Here is a 22,243-nt window from a genome sequence, read left to right as displayed (position 1 = left end):
GAGAGCAAATAGGTGACACGTTTCTGGAAAGTAGTTTGGCCATTTGGATCAAGAGTTTGAAGAACTGTCCTTGCCCTTTAATGAGGAAATAGGCATCTTCTAAGGAGACAGCACCAGCTGGCGATATATGTCAAATGCACATTTCCAGGGACCCAGCAATTCCACTCAAAGGAATCTATTCTATTGATGGATGTGCTAGCACGTGGTGAAAATGGTGTGTATATGTAAGGACATTCATTACGGCACAGCTCCCATAGCAAAAGCTGGGAACTAACCTAAAACCATTTCAATAGAATTAATTGTGGCACATCCATTTAAAGAAATTCTATGCAATATTTTCAGAAAATGAGGCAGTTCTCCTTTTTATATATGGAACAATCGTCAATATTAAATGAAGAGAGAAAAGTATAAAAGTATAGCTCTGATGTGCTATTTCTAAATGAAAAAGGAATATATATGTATGTATACATGTGTGTATACACGTGTATGTATAATACGTGTCTGTGTATATGCATATATATATATATATATTTTTTTTTTTTTTTTTCCTAAGAAAGATACACAACAAACCAGGCAATTTACCTTCAGGGGAATACCACAGCTGGGGGGACCAAGTAGAATAAAGACTTTTTTTTTCATTGTCTAACTTTTAGTACCTTTGGACCTTTGTTCCATGTATGAATATTAGCAATTCAAAATTCCACTTAAAAATAGATTCACTAACATCCTTCCTCTGGACCCAGTAATTTTCCTTTTGGGAATCTAGCTTAAGGAAATCATTGCATTTCAAAGATTTGTACAAAAAGATATTCACTGAAGTGTTACAGTGAAAAATATGTAGGCAACTGAAAAGCCCAACAATAGAGGAAGAGCTAAGAAAATTACAATATGTACATGTAATGTCCATCATGAAATCATAAAAAAAGGATGCTGACAAAAATATGTTACCGACACAGGAGAATGTTTGTAACATTAGGTAAAAAAAAATGCCGGATAGAAAATTATCTCTGCAGTATGATCTGATCTGGTCACTGTAACAATAGTAGGACACAGAAACTGATTGGAAGCAAACATGCCAAAAAGCAGGCAATTGTGGCAAATGAGTAGAGGGACTGTGAGTGATGTTTTCTCTCTAGATGGCTTTCTATACTTTTCCACTTTTTTTGCAATGAGCATTCTTGGATAATTAAAAAAAAAAAAAAACCTTAAAAATAAATCCCCACGGTATTTAGAAAAATTAAAGATATACTAACACATTAACCTAACAATTCTACCTCTAGAAATGAACCCTACATCAATAGGTGCACAAATGCACAAAGCATAATATTAATAACAAAAGATTATAAACAACGCAAGTGTCTATCAGAGGAGACCACTTCATAAGCACAGAACATCCATAATGGAGAATATGAAACGTGGAAAAATCTACAGGGTAACATGTTATTGTAGCAGGAAAGGCAACTTGCAGAAGGATATGGATGTTATGATTGCATTTTTTTGAAAGGAAGAAAAGCTGAAACTCTGTGTTTGTGCTGTTGGTACATACATGCATGAAGGATGCTAAAGTTTACCAAAAGTTGTCTTTGGGGAAGGGAATATGCTTTGGACTCTACGTTTATCTGTGGCATTTGTGTCTTTTATAAACATGTGTTCCTGTAAATCACTTGTGTAATTAAAACATAATATAGGGGGGAAGCAATACACATAGAGAAAGCTCTAAAAAATACACAATAAAATCACCAGCAGTTTTCAGCAGGAGTGACGTATCGGCGCTTGAAGCGATGGGTGATCTTCTCAATTGACTTTATATACTTTATGTACTGATTTTTTCTTTACACCCACACGTGAGCTACCTTCATAATTAAAATAGCAACACTGAAAGCCCTGTCTGATCGGCAGTAGCCCCTGGATTTCTCCAGCTCCGCTGTCCCTGTTCTAGGGCTCTGCTCTCTTAGGTAACCACCCTGGTCACGTGCACCGCCCAGGCACTCAAAGCCCCAGACAATACCCTGCTCATTTCTCCTCTTACCTAAGAGGAGGAAACGGAGACACAGAGACACAACCTTCTGGCAGCTTTGCTGGGAAAGTGGACTCAGGCGACCTGGATCCCAGGCCCCTTCTCTCCCACCTCCAATTTCCAGAGATAACCCATAGGAAGGGAGAGCCGAGGACTGTTTCCACCAGGGCAGGGAGGACAGGGCTTGGAGCCATAAATTAATGATATCAGTGTAGCATCAAATGAGGGAACAATAAACCCCATCATTTGCCGAGTTCCCTCTAGGCTCGGCTTCAAGCTCCTTTCCCAGACAATGGCTGGTCCCAGACAGCCTCTGCCAGGTTTTCCAGAAAGACTGTGACAGAGCATGGGGCCAAATTGGCCTCTGGTGGCCAACACTCTGGGCTTCACCTCTAATGACTTATCCCCTCCAAGGAGGGAGGCTTGGAAACCCTCCGGAGCCCAGGAGCTCAGCACTGGAAGATCTGTTTGCTCCAAAAGCTGAGCAGGAGACAAATGGTGCAGCGGGAGGGCACTGGCCTAGAAGCCAGAAAAGCGGCATCTCAGGAGCCAGCACCGCCTTGTCTCCTTTTACGACCGTGGCAACTCACCAGATCCTGTGAGTCTGGGCGCTTCAGGGGCAGACAGGAGCCTCTGTATCTGGGGAAGAAAGGGCGGTGTCGAGCCCCCTCCCCCTCCATGGCTGTCTCAGAATCCTAGATGCTGGTGAGGCTGCTGTTCCCTTTCCCAGCGCAGCTGCTGCCTGTCTGTCTCCATGGCAACCAGGCCAAAAGACTAATTTGCCAGGGTCCAGGCTCTGGAGCTTCCCTTGGAGCAGGGTTTTCACTTGTCTTTCTGCAAGCCAATCTTTTGCCCCTCCCAGGATCCTCTCATGGCAGCATCCCCTAGCCATCGCATGGGAAGGACACTGGGCCAGCCAGAAAAACGACTCCACGTGTCCTTTATAAAACCTGTCCCACTTAGAGGAAAGACACACAGCCTCCTGCCCGATGGCCTTATAATCACTGGTGATTCGTGTTTCAGAGACCCCCGTCCAGCTCCCTCGCTGCTCTGGGCTGCTAGTACAGGTCTGTAAGAACAGAGGGCTTAGGGAACAGGTTCGCTGGTAATGAGGTCCCCAATCTTATTCCTTTTCATTCCCTCAGGCTCCTTGCCACTCTCTGCTAGCCTATGGCTGGTCCAGAAGTTCTGCTGTGACCTGTCTGGTTCTCACAAGACTGAAATCTTTTTTTTTTTTTTTTTCTTTTTGAAGCAAAATATCTTGATGACCACCTCTCTCAGAAGTTCACGGAGGGCTCGGCAGGTACTCAGCTTTCCAGAACTCTCCCTTGGATATAGTAAAATTTGCCTAACTATGTTGGCTTCCCCCAGGGCCATTTAAAATCAAACAGCTATCTTTTTCCATTTGTGCTCTGCTCTGCTGGCCTGCCTGTGAGCTTCCTAGAGGACAGGGATTATACAGCGGTCTCTTCCCAGGATATGGCATATTGCCTTGTATGCAGCAGATGGGTTGACGAACACTTCAATAGCACGGAAGCACCTTTATATACCAACCAAAAAAAATCTGACTCGAGTCAGAAGACCTGGTTCTGGGCCTAACCCTGCAGCTAACTTGCTGTGCAACTCTGAGCAAGTCTATTGCCTTTTCTGGGCCCCACTCTCTCCATCTGTGAAGTAAGTTGGACTGTGATCTCTAAAGCTTCCTCCTCAGCTCCAACACCTTCTGTTCAAGGGAGAAATCCACACGGGTCTTCATAGGGGAAAACGGGTCAAGAGCAGGATAAATTAAAGAAAAAAAAAATCATGAAATGGTAACTTTGGACCCTAATGTCCCAACTGGAAAGGACTCCGTGAAGAAATAACACAGTCTGTGCAGATTAAATGCCATCCACGAGATGAATTCTGGAGAGCTAAGTTACCTGCCCTATTCACAGCCCGATCTGAGGAAGGTGTCCTGTGGAGTTCTCTCTGTACAAGGTGATAGTGGATGGTGACCAGATGGCCTGGTGTATGCTGAGCCCAATGGAAACCAACTCCCGCCATGGTGGCTTGGCTGAAAGCCCTGCGTAAGGAGGCGAGTCATGCCCAGCAGCAGACCAGCACAACCAGCCTCCTTCTCCTAGGAACCGCCGACACTAGGTGCTCATGGGACCCTACAGCTCGGGCTGTAACCTGAACAGCACTGCACTGACTTGGAGGCCAGGGATCCTGGGCGTGTCCAGTAGCCGAGACAGTAGAAAACAGCAACCAAAAACCTCTCCTCCTCCAGGGGAACCTGGCAACAAAATTCCGTCACTGAATTTCATGTACATGGGCTTCTTGTAACCCGGAAAGGCAACCTAATACACACTGACACAACCAGCTGAACATGCCACAGAGGGAACCCCAAGGCGACTCCTAGGCCCCACTGCAACAGTGAGAAATAGCTACCACACTTCCTCAAACAGCCCCTGCTCCAACCGTGCTAAACTACTCACATACTCTTCTCGCACATCATCCCGTTATTTCTGCTCGCTGCCCCTCCCCCTCCGCACCCCCCCCCCCCCATCACCTTCCTACTCCTCTGCCTTCTGTGGGGCCTCCTCTGGTTCCAAATGTTACTCACCACACCCCTTTCTGGATTCCACAGCACTTTAGGACCCCTCACTGGGAGGTCTCCTCGACTGTGGACTTCAGTTTAAAGTCCTCATGTCTAGAGGCGCCTGGGTGGTTCAGTCGGTTGAGCGTCTGACTTCTGCTCAGGTCGTGATCTCAAGCTTGTGAGTTCAAGCCACGCGTCGGGCTCTGTGCTGACCGCTCCGAGCCTGGAACCTGCTTCAGATTCTGTGTCTCCCTCTCTCTCTGCCCCTCCCCTGCTCATGCTCTGTCTCTCTCTCTCTCTCTCTCTCTCTCTGTCTCAAAAATAAACATACATTAAAAAAATAAAAGTTAAAAAAATAAAATAAGGTCCTCACGTCTATGCCATAATTCTTTGTTTACATCTGTCTCTTCTCCCTTTGAATTCCTCAAAGCCTGGAGATTTCCTTGGGTCCTCAGTACCTATCGCAGTATCTGGCACAGGAGAAGTAGTCTATAAACATTTTTTCTAGCACTGAGTGAATGCATGAAAAGTAACAATGAGAAAGAAGACCTCATTTTTTGTATGAAGATGTTCAGAATCATGCCTGGCATTTGTTACCGTGCTTTTAATACTCTCAAAGCATTTCTTTCTTTTTTTTTTTCCAAAAAAATTTTTAAAGTTTATTTATTTATTTTGAGAGAGACAGAGACATGAGAGCAGGGGAGGAGCAGAGAGAGAAGGAGAGAGAGAGAGAGAGAGAGAGAGAGAGAATCTCAAGTAGGCTCCCAGCTGCCACTGCAGAGCCAGACATGGGGCTTGAACTCCCGAAACCATGAGATCATGACCTGAGAGGAGACCAAGAGTCAGACGCTTAACCGACTGAGCCACCCAGGCCCCCTCAAAGCATTTCTAAGGTCACTTGTTACTTGGAGTCTCATCATACCCAAGAAGTGGACAGGGAGAGGGCTATGGCTCCCCACAGTAGAGAAGGACCCCAAGACTCTGAAGAGTGCAGTGACCTGCTCAAGGTCACAAGAGAGATGGCTCAGAGCTGGAGAAGAGCTGACCTCCTGACTCTGATCTGAAGCTGGGGTTCATCTACCCACACCATTGGCTTCCTGATGTCCCTGTGACCTCCCACGTGGGAGGGGGTATCGGGAAAAGGAAGAGAGCTTTACGGCCGTGGATCTCCAGCCCTCTGGGGGACCCTCTCCTTCTTAGAAGAAGACCAAATCCATGGCCCCCGGGAAGCAGGCATCTAGAACCATGGAAGCACTGGGCTCACAGCCAGCAGAGTTGGGTTCCAGATTTGGGATTTCCACTTTTTAGCTGTTTAATCTTGGGTAAGTCATTTACTTTTTCTTTTTTCTTTTTTTTTAAATGTTTTAATTCATTTTTGAGGGACAGAGAGCAAGCAGGGGAGGGGCAGAGAGAGAGGGAGATACAGAATCCAAAGCAGGCTCTAGGCTCTGAGCTGACAGCACAGAGCCCAACGTGGGGCTTAAACCCACACACCATGAGATCATGACCTGAACCGAACTCGGACACTCAACCGACTGAGCCACCCAGGCGCCCCTCGTTTGACAGGTGCTAGCTTCACAGGGCTATTGTAGAATCTGTGGGTTTCCAGAACTGAAGAGAATTTATACTCTGTTGAGGTATCATACCCATGTGAGGGGGAAAGACAAAAATAACATGGCAAAGAAGGGTGGACAAGGCCTCAAGTCTGAACCCATGCAAGGACATTCCCTCAGATGGAGTTCTATGTATGGGTGGAGGTCGCTGGCACAGCGACAGGGCAAACTGCCTTCTGTCATATCGTTCCCACCTCTCCTGCCATGTCCTTCAGTCAATTGATGGAAGGACAGAGTAGAGGGTTCCACTTTAACCTAAACCTGCAAAAAGGCATTTTCCTAAATTCCTTGACCTCAAACAAATGACCTGCTTATTTTGAGATCACTTTATTTAGTTATTTTTAAGTAATCGCCATACCCACCACAGGGCTGGAACTCACAACCCCGAGATCGAGAGTCACCCCGAGATTGAGAGTCACATTCTCCGTGGACGAAGCCAGCCAGGCACCCTGGTGATCTGCTTACTAGATTCACTGGGTTCTAGCCAGCAGCCTCTTTCCAAAGCACGCTTTGGCCATTTTGTTACTTGTTTTCCCCTCTAAAAAGGTGGGTGGGGAGCCCATACCAGTTCTGGCTCTGCCGGGCTTCATGGGAGCAGGAGCTGGTATGCACGGGGCCTTAGGGACAGTTACTTTTATTAAGTCCCTAGAAAAGCCACACTCACCTCTTCAGTTATTCATCACCAGATATTGTAAAGACTTGCAGAGGAGACAAAGAAGTCACTGGCTACCGTGACTGATTTTACACCCTCTGCCTGGAAATGGCCAGTTGCTACTTGCTATTGTTATTACTTTTTTTCCATTTCCATTAGTAAGGTTATGGGTTCAGTTTCTGCTCTCACACAATTAATGTCACCTGCAGACACGGGGGAGCTCTAGTCACCGCTGCAGACAGCGCCACTCCCATCGTGCTGTGCGGTAAACATTAGCCCGCCTGTTCTATCCACAGGACAATCAACTCCCCAAAGACAAAATATCTGCCGTATTCACGTAAGTATTTCCGGTGACCTGCACAGGGTCCGCACATTGTGGGCATTTGGTGATTACGGCTACCATTTGTCACACGCTGTGCTAGGCACTTTTTAATGTATCATCTCACGTGATCCTTACAACATCTCCAGGGAGAAATATTATCATTCCCATTTACAGATGGGGAAACTGAGGCTCAGAAAGGTGAAGTAACTTGTCCAGGGTAACACAGCCAGTAAATAGCAGACTCAGGATTGAAGAGAGGCGGACTAGCTTCAGAGGCTGTTGTCTTGCCATTTTGTCATAGGCTCGTCACCATCCACCTCCACTGCTGGAAAAACCCTTTTTTTCAGAGGGCCATTTCTGCAGCTAAGGCAGAGGCTGGCTCTGATTCTCTATCTTGTATTCCTGACTCTCTGGGGTCCCAGGTACTCTCAGTCTCCCCAGCAACAGAAAGGGACACTTACTCTTTTTCTTGATGTCTGCAGTGGTGGGGGCAAGGGTTTCTCACAAGTGCACGGGGGCTAACTGAAAAGGAAAAAATCATGATTAAAATAATGAGGCAGTCGAGGGACACTTCAGGCTCATCTGTCCTCAGGGGAGCCTCACATCCTAATCTGGTCCAAGCCACTCACCTCCCTCCCCGGCGGGGCTGATTTGATGGTCTATAAGATGATGGTAATAATGCTAAAGGGAAAGGAGGTATGCGGGAGGAGTTAAGACTCAGATGGGGCGAGATTAGAGATAAAAAAGCACGAGTTTCAGGCTGAATTTAGAGCATGACATCATTTCTTTTCAGAGTCAAAAATCTCTTTTAAATTATGTTTATGAAATTGCGTTTTGGAGTTCCATAATTTCCTCATATTGCTCATCTTCTCCCTCCTATATAACAGGAGTCAGAAAAAGGGAGACAGAAGTCCTGAGGGTGCCGAGTCTCAAGCCTTCACAGGACAGACTTGGAGACTCAAAGGCTCACAAAGCCTCCGCCCCCACCAAGGAACGAAGGACGGTGAAAACAGGAGGGGACAGCTTGGAAGGTGGCTTTGGCTAGCTCCAGGTGCGGGAGAATTTGCAGTGGGAGACAAACAGGTCATGGGGACGGAAGCTCGCTGTGAGCTGGGGGGGTGGTGGTGGGGGGTCCCTCACCTGTGTGTTTCCCCGGGGCCCACGCCTGGACTGCTGAAGCAGACACTGTCATCTGAGGGCTTGTGGGCTCGGAAAGATAAAAGTGGTATTTAGCAGAAGAGAGAAAAATGTATTCAACTCCCAGCCCAGTTATGATTTAGACGCAGCCGTGGGCAGAATAGCAATGAGCTCCTTATTTTAAACAAGTGGTAGAGAGATGAAAATAGATCTAGGGTGTCGAACCATTGGAGGTTTTTGCAATCCGGGAAAGGACTGCAGACCACACCCTTGTCAGGCAGGGAAGAGAGAGGGTCTTCCCTGAGAACAAAAAGCCTCTCTTTTCAGAGAGGGGTGTTCACATTATTGTTGTGGCGGGATTTGCATCTAAATCATCACTAGAGAAGGTTCAGACCTCATCTTGGTGCTGGGCTCAGGGAGGGAGGAGTCTCCAGCCCCTGCCTTGGGCCTCTGGACCCAAGTAAGACCCTCCAAAACTAAAGGAACCCCTGACTGGGTGGGCCCTCAGGGTCATGTAGCAAAAGCTATGACTGTGGTTCCACTCTCACAGCATTCTCACGGAGCAGGCGTAAGTATCTGCATGCTATATATGAAGAAACTAAAGCCCAAGCTAAGGTCTAGACCAAGGTCACACATTTAGAAGTATAGAGTCATTATTTGAACTCAGGCCCGTCTGACCCCTAAACCCATATTTTGCCTACTACACCACAGAGGCCTTTGCTTGATTGTCACTTCTCAGTGAGGCCTTCCCTGAGTACCCCAAGTAAACATGCAGTGCCTTGTCCCTGGCACTCTCTAGGCCCTGCCCCTATTTTATTTCTCTTCTCAGCCCTTAAAAGCATCTGACCTGGGGTGCCTGGGTGGCTCAGTCGGTTGAGCGTCTGACTCTTGATTTCGGCTCAGGTCATGATCTCATGGTTTGTAACGTGGAGCCCCGCGTGGGGCTCTGTGCTGATGGCATGGAGCCTGCTTGGGATTCTCCCTCTCCCTCTCTCTCTCTCTGCCCTTCCCCCACTCTCTCCGTCTTTAAAAAAAGGCGAAAAAAGCAAACAAACCCAAAAAACATCTGACTTACTATATCTTCAGTTGTTTATTTGTTTTAGTCCGTGCTCTTCCCCTGAAAACTAGGCTTGGCGAAAGCCAAGATTTTTATCTATATCCGTAGTGCCTAGAACAGTATCTGAATTAATGAATATTCAGTGTATAAGTGAATGTTGAAAAGCCTCTTGCCTGACTTTCTACTGGAAAGCTAGCATCGAAATGCATACTGCTTTTGATAAAAAGCAACCCGATGATCCTTTAGAAAACCTAAGGGTTCTAGACTCTGATGGAGTAAAAGGGAGAGTACACGGACAGCGGGGCTGCCGTTTGGAAGGAAGGGGAGCGGAAGACAGCATTCAAGGTGGCAAGGGGGGTGAGATGTAGATGTGAGGTGCTAGCTCACAAGTTAATCCGAGTGCACACAGGGATCAGTGAATAAGAAAATAAGACAGGTAACTAGAGATGCTGACACAGACAGTGGTGCTCAGTCTCCAGAAGAATCAACAAAGCTGTTCCACAGCGTCGTCTGGCATGGATCGTGGGTGTGCTTGTTGCCAATAACTTTTTCTTCATTTAGGAAGATAAAAAAGGTGGGGGTGGGGGTGGGGGGTGGATAAGACTTCCCTGTAGGACAGATAGCAACTGTACCAGAGAAAAGATACACAAAGTCACTTGAAAACAGAGGTTCTTTAGCATGCCCAGACTGATAACTTGAGACAAATTTTTGGACTCAGCGGGGATAACATGAGGTTATGTAAAACCCTGAGTACAAGGCCTAGAACATGGGGGCCATGTGATGCTCACTATTAAGCTGATATCCTTTTCTGAAAATCTGATAAATGCAACGAACTCTCTCTCCAGAAAAATGCACATTTGACCATACACTCAAAATTTTGCATGCAATTTCACTGGGGATAGGAGCCTTCCAGAGCCTTCCAGAGCCTTCCAGAGGCTTCCAGGTCTACTGAACAAGGGGTTATGAACAAGTGCCTTAATGAGACAGAAGGGCTCTGGGGTCAACAAGATTTGGCTGTAACTCGCTAGAATAGAATCATACGCCTAAAGAAACAATGTGCTAATTGGAACAGGGGTTAATCAACCTTAGGAGCACAGTAGGCAAATATAGGCTGTCCCCATTCAAGCACTGCTAAGGGAGGGGTGCCCCTGGCCCAAGAACCCATTTGTCTGTCGCTGGTAGCAATGGTTCAGCCCTATTTCTGAGGTGTGTGTAGTAAGCCTTGGCTTGATATCTTTAACATTTGAATCATATCACCTAACTCCCCTGGCTCTGCTGGTGGAGGGTCTACGGGCAGCAAAAGCCCTGGCCAAATGACAGGGAGTCTGGTCCCCTCCGCTCACACTTTTCATTGTAAATAGTGAACTAGCATTCTGGGTTTATAGAACAGTCTGTGAGTATGGCTAACCCCTCCTCCTCTGCGGACATGCAGATAGGTCTTCTATGTCCTGGCACTGAGAGTTCGTATCTTCGACCAAGTTTTCAAATTTGGTAATTTCTCTCATAGGAATCTACCCACAGGAAATAATTAGAAGTTGAGATGTATATATGCACACAAAGAAGATATCCACTACAGTGGATTCCTAAAAGCTTCTTCTTTTCTTTTTTCTTTTCTCTTTTCTTTTCTTCTCTTTTTTCTTTACTTTTCTTAAAGTAATCTCTACATCCAGCATGGGGTTTGAACTTACAACCCCGAGATCCAGAGTCACGCGCTCTACTGATTGAGCCAGCCGGGCGCCCCTAAAACCTTTTCTCTTGCATTAATTTTTAGATTAGCAGACAGTTATAAGAAATAATATTGAGAGAGTCTCTATTCCCTTCACCTAGTTTTCCCCAACGGTAACTGTCTCCATCTGTTCAGGCCGCTATAACAAAAACACCATAGATGGGGTCCTTTAAAAAACATTTATTCCTCCCAGTTCTAAGGCTGGGAAGTCCAAGCTGAAGGCGCTGGCAGGTTACAGGTGTGGTGGGGGCCCTTTCCCTGGTTCAGAGGTGGTTGTCTTGACGCTGTATCCTCGACATGGCAGAGACATGGCAGAACGGGTGAAGGAACTCTGGTATCTCTAACCCCATTCACAAGGGCTCCACCCTCCTGATCTAATCACCTCACAAAGGTCCCACCTTCTAACACCATCACACTGGAGATTAAGTTTCAGTATACGAATTTTGAGGGTACACGTTCGATCTATGGCAGTAAAAAACTCATATAATCATGGATCAAGATGCTGGCATTCATGCAATCCTCACCTTATTCAGATTTCACTATTTTACATGCACTCATTTGGGTGTGTGTATTTCGTTCTATGTAACTTTGTCACATGTAGATTGTGGAGCCACTCCCATAGCCAAGACAAAACAGTTCTGTCACAAGGAATAATGTTAATTTTTACAGTAACAAAAAGTAAAAGCAAGTTCAACACCCAACATCAGGAGACTGCTCACATAACCTGTGGTATAGTCATAGGATAAAATATTATTCAGTCATTTAAAATGGTGAATACAGGGGCGCCTGGGTGGCTCAGTCGGTTGGGCGTCTGACTTCGGCTCAGGTCACGATCTCGCGGTATGTGAGTTCGAGCCCCGCGTCGGGCTCTGTGTTGACAGCTCAGAGCCTGGAGCCTGTTTCAGATTCTGTGTCTCCCTCTCTCTCTGACCCTCCCCCGTTCATGCTCTGTCTCTCTCTGTCTCAAAAATAAAGAAATGTTAAAAAAAAAATTTTTTTTTTTTTAAATGGTGAATACAAGGGGTACTTGGGTGGCTCAGTTAGTTAAGCATCTGATTCTTTTTTTCTTTTTTTAATGTTTATTTTTAAGAGAGAGAGAGAGAGAGAGAGAGAGGGCGGGGTAGGGGCAGAAAGAGAGGGAGACACAGCATAGGAAGCAGGGTCCAGGTTCTGAGCTGTCAGCAACAGAACCCAATGTGGGCTCGAACCCACAGACTGTGAGGTCATGACCTGCACTGAAGTCTGACACCCAACCGACTGAGCTATCCAGGAGCCCCAAGCATCTGATTCTTGATCTCAGGGTTGTGAGCTCAAGCCATGGGTTAGGCTCAAAATAAATAAATAAATAAAATGGTAAGTATTATAAAATGTTTACAAAGATTTTTTTCATATGGGAAAATGCTTATGAGATACAGAGTTGTACATATGATATATATATTTAAAATTTTTTTTTGTTTATTTATTAATTTTTTTTTGAGAGAGTGAGACAGAGCGTGAATGGGGGAGGGGCAGAGAGAGAGGCAGACACAAAATCTGAAACAGGCTTCAAGCTCCAAGCTGTCAGCACAGAGCCCAACATGGGGTTCGAACCCACGAGCCGTGAGATCATGACCTGAGCAGAAGTTGGATGCCCAATTGATTGGGCCACCCAGGCACCCCTGATATGTATACTTTAAGGAATATGCTAGAAATTTCTAAATATCATTTACCTTTATATGGTAGTATAGGTTGTACTCTTCTTCTGTTTTACTTTTCTGTATTTGTCAAAAATTTCTACAATAAGCATCTACTATGGACTGAATGTTTGTGTCCCCCTACAATTCATATGTTGAAGCCCTAACTTGGAATGGCATGGTATTGAGAAGTGGTGCCTCTGGGAGGTAATTAGGTTTAGATGGGGTCCTGAGTGTGAGGCCCTCATGATGGGATTAGTGGCTCTAGGAAAAGAAGACAGAGAGAGAGATGGCTCCCTTTCTGTCATGTGAGGACACAGGGAGAAGGCAGATGTCTGCAGGCCAGGAAGAGGGCCCTCACCAGGAACCAAATCAGCTGGCACCTTCATTTTGGACTTCCGAACCTCTGGCACTGTGAGAAGTCAATGTGTCTTGTTTAAGCCCCCCAGTGTATGATATTTTGTTATGGCAGCCCAAACTAAGACAGCATCTCTTACTTAAAGAATGGGGGTGCTGGGGTATGTGTGTAGGAAAATACAAGAGGGTAAAAAAGGAAGAGAAACTAAATTAAAACCAAAAATTTCAATTCAAGGTTGAGACCCTACTGCGAGGAGGGACTGCTCTCTGGGGAGGCAGTGGCTCTATCCAGGGCTCCAAGGGCAGCAGGGGCCGTGGCCTATGGCTTTCCCAGGCACTGGCAGCAGTATAGAGGAGGTCTACAGGCCTTGTAGCTCCCGAGTTTTGAACAGAGTGCAACAAGGAGGTGAAGGCATCCTCTGGGTCAGCCTTATTTATGGAACACAAGGAGGCTGGAGAGACAGAGGACCAGGGGCAGAGGGCAGGAGCAGCCCGCTAGCTCACTCTTGCCTGTTCCACACTTGCCTTCCTGATCTGAACCCAGGAGGAAGAGGGAGGGGGTGCGGGGAGCCAAACATAGGATGGGTGGAACATCTGCTCAGGCAGTAACCCGCAGGACAAATGAGGGCAGAGCTTGGGGCTGGACTCTGCCCTGCTGAGGTCTGGCCCCTCTCTGCAAGGAGACTGTGCACTATCTGATAAGAGTATTGGCCTGGGAATCAGCTATCTGAGTCTCATTCTAACCGGGCCTCAAAGCAGGGCAGCTTGGCAAAGCCACTTTGATATGAGGGACATTTTGAAATGACAGAACAGTCAAAATAAAAATTATCATTAAAAATTACCAAGTAGGGCACTCGTGATGGGCACTGGGTATCGTATGTAAGTGATGAATCACCAAACTCTAGTTGTGAAACTAATATTACTCTGTATGTTAACTAACTGGGATTTAAATAAAAACTTGAAACAAACAGGGGCACCTGGGTGGCTCAGTCAGTTAAGGGTCCGACACTTGATTTCAGCTCAGGTCATGATCTCACGGTTGGTGAGATTGAAGAGAACTGTGCTGATAGCTCGGAGCCTGCTTGGGATTCTATCTTGCCTTCTCTCTCTGCCCCTCCCTTGCTCATGCTTTCTCTCTTTCTCAAAATAAATAAATAAACTTAAGGAAAAAAGCTTGAAACAAATAAAAATTACCAAGTAGCTTCTAAAAGGCATATCTAATCCTTACTTTCTCTCACACCCTCACCTACCCCTGACTCTCATGCCCTCCCTGACCTTGACTCCATTCCTGATTTCTATCATGTCTCTGACCCCCTCTCCACTGCAGTGAGAGCTGGCATTAAGTGGGGTGCAGAGTGGAAGGGAGGATGTCTGCTTTGCATGTACCACTCGATAGTAAGAAAAAAAAAAAAAAAAAGAAAATGAAAGGGGCTCCTGGGTGGCTCAGTCAGTTGAGCAATTGACTTTTGGTTTCGGTTCAGGTCATGATCTCACGGTTCATGGGTTTGAGCCCCATGTCAGGTTCCATGCTAACAGCATGGAGCCTGCTTGGGATTCCCTGTCTCCCTCTCTCTCTGCTCGCCCCCCCTCAAATGTAAATAAATAAACATTTTTAAAAAATTATAAATTTAATGATGTGGTTTTTAGGGTAGATGTCCTCATATGATAGTGCTGTGCCAATGCCTTCCAGGGATGAATGGCTGCTTTCAAATCTGCTAAAGGTACTGGAAGTGCTTTCCCAACAAAACGAGAGATCTCAGGGAGGGTTCTTAAGTGAAAAAGCCAGAGGTCCCAGAAGGGAAAAGAAGAGGCAACTCCATCTGGCAATGAATGCCCTAGAATCCTTATGAGAACATGGGTGGTCTACCTGCCGGGAATTGTGCCCTTTGTGGGGCTGCCTGCCTTTCTGCCGTCCCACATGATTCTGGAAAACAGTCACAATGTCAGGCCTGCACTAGGCATAAGAAGTGGGCCATGGGTCAGTCCTGGCCAATTTCAGTACCTATCTCCTGTCCACAGTGACTGGTCTAAGACCTGGCTAAGATACAGAATCCAAGCAGAGTCAATCCCTTCCTTGGAGTCTAATAATACGGTCCCTGGGAGAGAACACTCCAGGATCTTCCTCTGGGACTGTGGACAAACATGGATAAAGATTGTAGATAAAGATGATGGGAGTCAGGGGGCTGTCGGCAGCCATCTTGACACCACGCAGATAGCCAGCAACCCCACTTCGAACTCTGTAAGCCAGTAAATTGTTTTTGCTTAAGCTGGATCATGCCTGTTTTCTGGCCGTTGCAACTAACAGACCAGTTAACACATTGTTCCACTCCTTATTTTAGAAGGCCGGGGATTCCAAGATTGCCTAAAGGGAGGCTTGCTTCTGATAGGCCCTGCCCACTTATCAGAGCCCACAGTCAGACCTCCCACACAGGAAAGAGATCCTCTGTGAAAAAAAACCTCCCATGCTTCAGAGGAACCTACACCATCCATCTATCTGTACTAATCAACCGAGTCCTTTATTCATAATTGCCTTTCAGTCAAAAAGAGATACATACCCAGGCACATAGTGGTGAAGCATCTGACCTCCGAGGATAAAAGTTGGCCTCCAGAGTTCCCAGAGATAAGGGATCAAGACGTAGATTGGCATCAGATCTCTTACCAACAGTACTGCATCCTGGAAGACAAAAGAGTGGGGTCTTCAAAGTTCTAAGGGAAAAAGTGAATTTGTATGTAGAATTGTCTCCCCAGCCAAATGAACATACATCTGAGGTCCCCCAAGGACCCCAAGTTTCCCTTTCAAAGAACTTTCAAAGAAGCATGCATACTCACACAAAACGAAAAAGGAATCCCAGAAAGGAATGGCCCTGAATGGGACACAGGAAACCGAGGAATGAGCCCAAAAGACCTCTGAAGGCAGTATTTTATAAACTGCATGAACAAGAGTCTCAAAATTAGGGAACCCGGGTGGTGGACCTACAGGTGTTTTTCTGTACTATGATTTCAGCTTTTCCCTCTATTTGAAATTTTTCATAATAAAAAGTTGGGGTAGAAATAGAAGGACAAGGATCAGGAAGAAAAAAAAAATAACAGCACATGTCTTTTATGTCAACAAGAAAAAAAAGGGCAGTTTAATGCCAGGATACATTAAAACAGGTTATTCAATGTTTTGTTAACCACATAGATGTTTCCTGATTTACTAGGTTCTACCTTCTAGGTATTTAAACCCATGCTCATTAATAAACACGGGGTTTTTAACACTTTTCTTTAATGTTTATTATTATTATTATTATTATTATTATTGAGAGCGAGAGAGACAGAGCATGAGTGGGGGAGGGGCAGGGAAAGAGGAAGACACAGAATCCCAAGCAGGCTCCAGGCTCTGAGATGTCAGCACAGAGTCCGACAGAGGGTAGAACCTACGAACCATGAGATCATGACCTGAGCCCAAGTCGGACACTTATATTGAGCCAGCCAGACGCTGCAAGAAACACAGGATTTTTAGGTTGCACGATGTGAGAGCACTTAATACCACAGAATTGTACACTTAAGAGTGATTAAAAGAGTAAATTTCATGTTATGTATATGTTACCACAATAAATTTTTTTTTAATGAAATGTGATTTCAAAAACTTCAGTACTTTCATTATTTTTTAAAACTCTAGGGGCGCCTGGGTGGCTCAGTCGGTTAAGCGGCCAACTTCGGCTCAGGTCATGATCTCGCAGTTCGTGAGTTCGAGCCCCGCGTTGGGCTCTGTGCGGACAGCTCAGGGCCTGGAGCCTGCTTCCGAGTCTGTGCCTCCCTCTCTCTCTGACCCTCCCCTGTTCATGCTCTCTCTCTGTCTCAAAAAAAAATAAACGTTTAAAAAAAAAAATTAAAAAAAAAACAAACTCTAGTTGGAGCTCAGGGTACCTGGGTGGCTCAGTCAGTTAAGCATCTGACTCTTTTTTTTAAAAATTTTTTTTAACATTTATTTATTTTTGAGAGACAGAGAGAGGCAGAGCATGAGCAGGGGAGGGAGGGAGAGAGAGAGAGACAGACAGACAGAATCCAAAGCAGGCTCCAGGCTCTGAGCTGTTTGTTAGCCCAGAGCCCGACGTGGGGCTCGAACCCACGAACTGCGAGACCATGACCTGAGCTGAAGTCGGACGCTCAACCGACTGAGCCACCCAGGCACCCCAAGCATCTGACTCTTGATCTCCGCTCAGGTCATGATCTCACGGTTGTGAGATTGAGCCCTGAGACGGGCTCTGTGCTGATAGTCTGGGGCCTTTGTGGGATTCTCTCTCTCTCCCTCTCTCTGTCAAAATAAATAAATAAACTTAAAAAAAAAAACAAACACCAAAACTCTAGTTGGAGCTTTTTAGGAAACAATACATTTTGTTATGAAGAAACATGTATGTGCGGCAAGAAATAATTTTGTGTGTGTTCCCTTATACACGTGAGCAAGGGTTTCTTCAGGTTTGCCTGGGAATAGACTTGCTGATTGTAGGTGCATCTCTGACTCTGTACAGTATTTTTTTAAATGTTTATTTATTTTTGAGAGAGAGAGCGTGAGCAGGGGAGGGCCAGAGAGAGAGGGAGACAGATCCCAAGCAGGCTCCCCGCGGTCAGCACAGAGCCCTTTTTTTCAGACTTGTGCATTTTGGGTGTGAAATCTGAATTTCATTTTTATAGAGCAGGGGTGAGCAGTATGTGATTTGTCAGCCTGGTTTAACATTCAGGACAGTACCCAACACGTGGTCCAGCAGTGACACAAGCAGGTGTGATGTTGGTTGAATTGAATTGCTGGGGACGCTCGTCCTTCGTGAAGTCCTTTGTGTGAAGGGGGACCAGTGTGTGCAACGAGCACTTAACAACCCTGCAGAATCGATCCCAGGCGCTGACAGCTGACTGGGCAGAGGAGATGTTGGAGCAGCCTGAGTGCGGCTTGCAGGGTGGGTTTTGTAGAGGAGGAGAGTCACCAGCAACACGGGAACGGAGGGAAGGAACGGAACTTGATGAAGAGGGGAGAGGGTTTTTAAGAGACTGTGGCGTGTCCCAAAGCTCAAAAGCAGGAGAGAATTCTTCAGCACTGAGGGAAGAAGATGGGTGTGTTTGGCAGGAAAGAACTTAAACTAGAGAATAATCAGAAAATACAGGACGGTGAGTTAAATTACTAAATTGATTCATGCCTCAGTAGCTTCAGTCATAAAGACAGGATACTGATGGTACCCATCTCATAAAATTGTTGTGAACATCACATGAGATCATATCTCTAAGGCACTTGGCATAATGCCTGCAACAAGTAAATTTAATGTTAGTTCTTGTTAAATAAGTCGTCCAAGATCACACAGCTCAACTCGCGAATGGGTGTCTAGGATTTGAATAGTTTCTCTGATTCCAAAGCCCAGACTCTTAACTGCACTGTGCTCTACTACCTACCATTTATTGCACACAGTGCTCCATACTGTACATTAGTTATCTCATTCACTCCTTATCACATCCCTGAGCTGGGTATTGCCATTTTACAGAAGAGGAAATTGGCCATCATTTAACTCTCTTGCCCAAGTTCACCCAGTTGGGTTTCACGCCCAGGCCTGCCTGGCTCCAAAGCCCTCTCCCCAACATCACGCTGGAAGTGTCCTGGCTTGGGTCCCAGTCCCAGATCTGCTACTGATCAACCTGTGTCACTGAGCCTGTTTCCTCATTTTGTACATACCAGGGGGTAAGTTAGAGAATGGTCTCTCTGGTCCCTCCACCTGTTCTGGAAAGGTGGATGTGATGAAATCAGACAGTGCTCCAGGTAGGAGGGAGGGGTATGAGTCAGACAGGATCCCCATCCTCATCTGAATGCACACCATCAACCAACAGAGATCCAGAGGCGCCAAGAGATGAGTCCTGGTCTCCAAAGCATTAGTCATCGTCTGCTCCCATGCCTCAGGGGACCAGCAGGGATGCTGATCCAATTATAGTGGATTGATGAGGGGCCTCTAGGATGATGAAAGGGTGGGAGAGGAGATGTCAGAGGGCACACTGGGAGAGCCGAATCACCCAGCCTGGAGAAGAGAAGGCAAGAAGGGCCTGTCTTCAAGTCTCCAGGGACTATGCGGTCTGGGTGGCAGGGGAGAAAGAACACAAGGGTAAGCCTCAGGGTGTCTGGGACTGGCCCTGTTCCTGGCTCTGACGCTAACAAGCAGGAAGACCTTTGTATGACAAGTTACTTCATCTTTCCAATCTTCAACTTCTACATCTAAAATATTAGGGACCTTGCTGTGATCTATCGAAAGTCAGCCCTCGACACAAGAATTTGTGAAAGAAAGAAAGAAAGAAAGAAAGAAAGAAAGAAAGAAAGAAAGAAAGAAAACAATATCAGGGAAAGAACTTTAAAGAGAAACCCCACCAATTTAAACAAAGAAATGTAAACTATTATAGCTAAAAACAACTAAAAATGGCTCAAAACCCTGGCAATGGGGGGCACCTGCTAAGCAGACCCAAACAAAAGGGTGCTGGTTGATGCAACAGAATATTAAAATGTCATTTGAGGGGTGCCTGGGTTGCTCAGTTAAGCGTCTGACTTCGGCTCAGGTAATGATCTCACAGTTCACGAGTTCGAGCCCTGCGTTGGGTTCTGTGCTGACAGCTCAGAACCTGGAGCCCGCTTCCAGTTCTGTGTCTCCCTCTCTCTGCTCCTCCCCCAATCATGCTCTGTCTCTGTCTCTGTCTCTCAAAAATAAATAAAAACATAACAAAAAAATTTTAACGTCATTTATAGAGGCACCAGGATGGCTCAGTTGGTTGAGCATCTGACTCTTGACTTCGGCTCAGGTCATTATCCCCCAGTTCATGGGTTCGAGTCCTGCATTGGGCCCTGTGCTGAGTGTGCAGCCTGCTTGGGATTCTCTCTTGTTCTCTCCGTGCCCCCACCCCCACTCAAAATAAATAAATAAACTTTTAAAAATGTCACTTGGAATGCTGGATAATAATAAACATTTATTGAGCACTATGTGCCAGGCACTGAGGAGAGGTCTTGGCATGCGTGATCTCATTTGCTATCCTCAAGCATCTTCTGAGGTAGATATGATTGCATTTTTCAGATGAGTTAGCTGAAGCCCTGAGAGGTTCCATCACCCGACAAGTTAATAAGTGATGACATCAGGACTCAAATTCAGAGGTCCAGCTGACTCAGAAGGCCATGCTCCTAATTAATACTCTCCTGTTGGATGGGAGGACCATGCAGAAATAGAGAAATGCACATACGAAAGTGTGAAGCAGTGGGGGGAAAGCCTCTCCAGAGTGATTATGTTAATGTAAGAATGTTGGCATCAACATTCGGTTTGGAAATTTATAAATAGGCAATTTAGGTTGATGGGAACTTACTTGGGGCTGCTAAAGTTTAGATGTTTCTGTTTAATTTTGGATAGTTAGAGAGGATAAGGGCCTAACTCCTTCCCTTGACATAGAAGGCCTTGATTTCTTCAGTAAGCTCCCCTTTATCTCCATTTCTCACCTATTTTCTTTAAACCAGTTACAATGTCCTGAATATGCCAAGCCTTGCTATTTATATTTCTGTGCCTTTGCATGTTACTTCTTGTGCTTAGAAGGCCTTCTCCCTTGCCCATCTGGACGATTCCATTCATCTCCAATACTGTGGTGGTTGGCCTCCAAGATGACCCCCAGTAATCCCCACCTCCTGGTGTTTACACCCTTGTAGGTCCCCTCCCACACCGAATAGGCCTGGCCTGTATCATGTGATACTGTGGATACAATGGAGTAGGACTTCTAAGGATGGGACATAAGAGACATTGTGGCTGCCATCTTACTCTCTCTTGGGTCACTTACTTTGGGAGAAGCCAGCTGCCATGTCTTGAACAGCAGCCCCATGGAGAGCTCCGTGAGGTGAGGCCTCCTGCCAACAGCCATGTGAGTGAGCCGGCTTGTAAGTGGGTTCTCCAGTCTTAGTCAAGCCTTCAGATGGCTGTAATCCCAGCTGACATCTTGACTGCAACCTCACGAGAGAGCTTAAGCCAGAACCACCCAGCTAAGCAATTCCAGAATTCCTGAGCCGTCAAGTGTGAGATAACGTTTGCAGTGCAAAGCTGCTAAATTTGGGGTTATAATGCAGCAATAGATAACTAATACAAATACCAAGCTCAAGTAAATGATACTCTGCGAGGGTTTTGTAGCTCTTCTCCGCTGCTGAGGTTGAACTAATCACCGTGTGCTGCTCTGAGCCTTAGATCTCCCCTATTATAGCACTCGTGACACAGGGCCTAACTGCTGACTTGACGTTCTTACCCTCTAGATTCAGTCCCATGAGGACAGAGACAACCATGTACAGCCGTGTAAGTGACTGTAGCGTGAATGAACACATGTGAGAAAGGCTATCTGAGTTGATTCTCATAGACCTTTCAGCCCGGGCTTCTTCCCCACACAAAAAATCCAAGGTATGACTTCTGGAAATCATGGATGTCATGGTGAGTGGGTCCTGAGGATTTTCTTTCTTCTTTTCTTTCTTTCTTTCTTTCTTTCTTTCTTTCTTTCTTTCTTTCTTTCTTTCTTTCTTTCTTTTTCTCTTCAAAACTTAGTTTATTGCCAGTTTAAATGTTTAATTTATTTTTTTTTATTTAGAGAGAGAAAGCATCAGTAGGGAAGGGGCAGAGAGAGAGGGAGAGAGAATCCCAAGCAGGCTCCATGAGCTGTGAGTGGAACAGCAGTCCTGCTGCGGGGCTCGATCCCACAAACCATAAGACCGTGACCTGAGCCAAAACCAAAAGTCAGATGCTCAACCGACTGAGCCACGCAAGTGCCCCGGAAGATTTTCTTAATAATCCAATAAAACTCTGGCATGTATGGAGGCATCTAAAGCACTAGATTAGAATTCAGATCTGGATATTAATTCAAATCTTCCAGCTACTTGCTGAACTTCCCTGAGCTTTGGTTTCCTCATGCACCAAAAGATTTAAAGGTTCTTCCAGTTCTAAAATTTAATGATTCTATATTTTCAGCTAGTAATTACTCTTGTTCCAGAACAAAGTGAAAGATAGGCTAATAGTGTTAAGCCATAACAGGGGTTCTCAAACTAGGCTGCATATCAGGAATACCCCTGGAGCTTATCACAGTTAGCGCGCG

At 45.8% G+C, this 22,243-nt stretch overlaps 1 protein-coding gene across 2 annotated transcripts in view; it reads right to left on the bottom strand.

The window, feature by feature from the left end:
• The window catches only part of PAFAH2 (platelet activating factor acetylhydrolase 2), a 65,440-nt gene that overhangs the window by 3,132 nt on the left and 40,065 nt on the right, over positions 1–22,243 (bottom strand). The window contains exons 10-11 of one of the 2 annotated variants that reach the window (XM_019461869.2): positions 15,691–15,809; positions 9,380–9,490 (exon numbers count right to left, since the gene is read on the bottom strand). In XM_019461869.2, the coding sequence (XP_019317414.1) occupies positions 9,476–9,490; positions 15,691–15,809 (134 nt within the window). In that variant the 3' untranslated portion in view covers positions 9,380–9,475. Of the gene's footprint in view, positions 1–9,379; positions 9,491–15,690; positions 15,810–22,243 lie in introns of those variants that run through there. The other variant, XM_019461868.2, reaches the window with a different exon arrangement.

This window comes from Panthera pardus, unplaced genomic scaffold (genome assembly GCF_024362965.1).
Source record: "Panthera pardus isolate Hobbes unplaced genomic scaffold, ASM2436296v1 HiC_scaffold_11, whole genome shotgun sequence".
NCBI lineage: Eukaryota > Metazoa > Chordata > Mammalia > Carnivora > Felidae > Panthera > Panthera pardus.
Note: the sequence above shows the minus strand (reverse complement) of the source record. Positions and strands in the feature narration are given on the sequence as shown.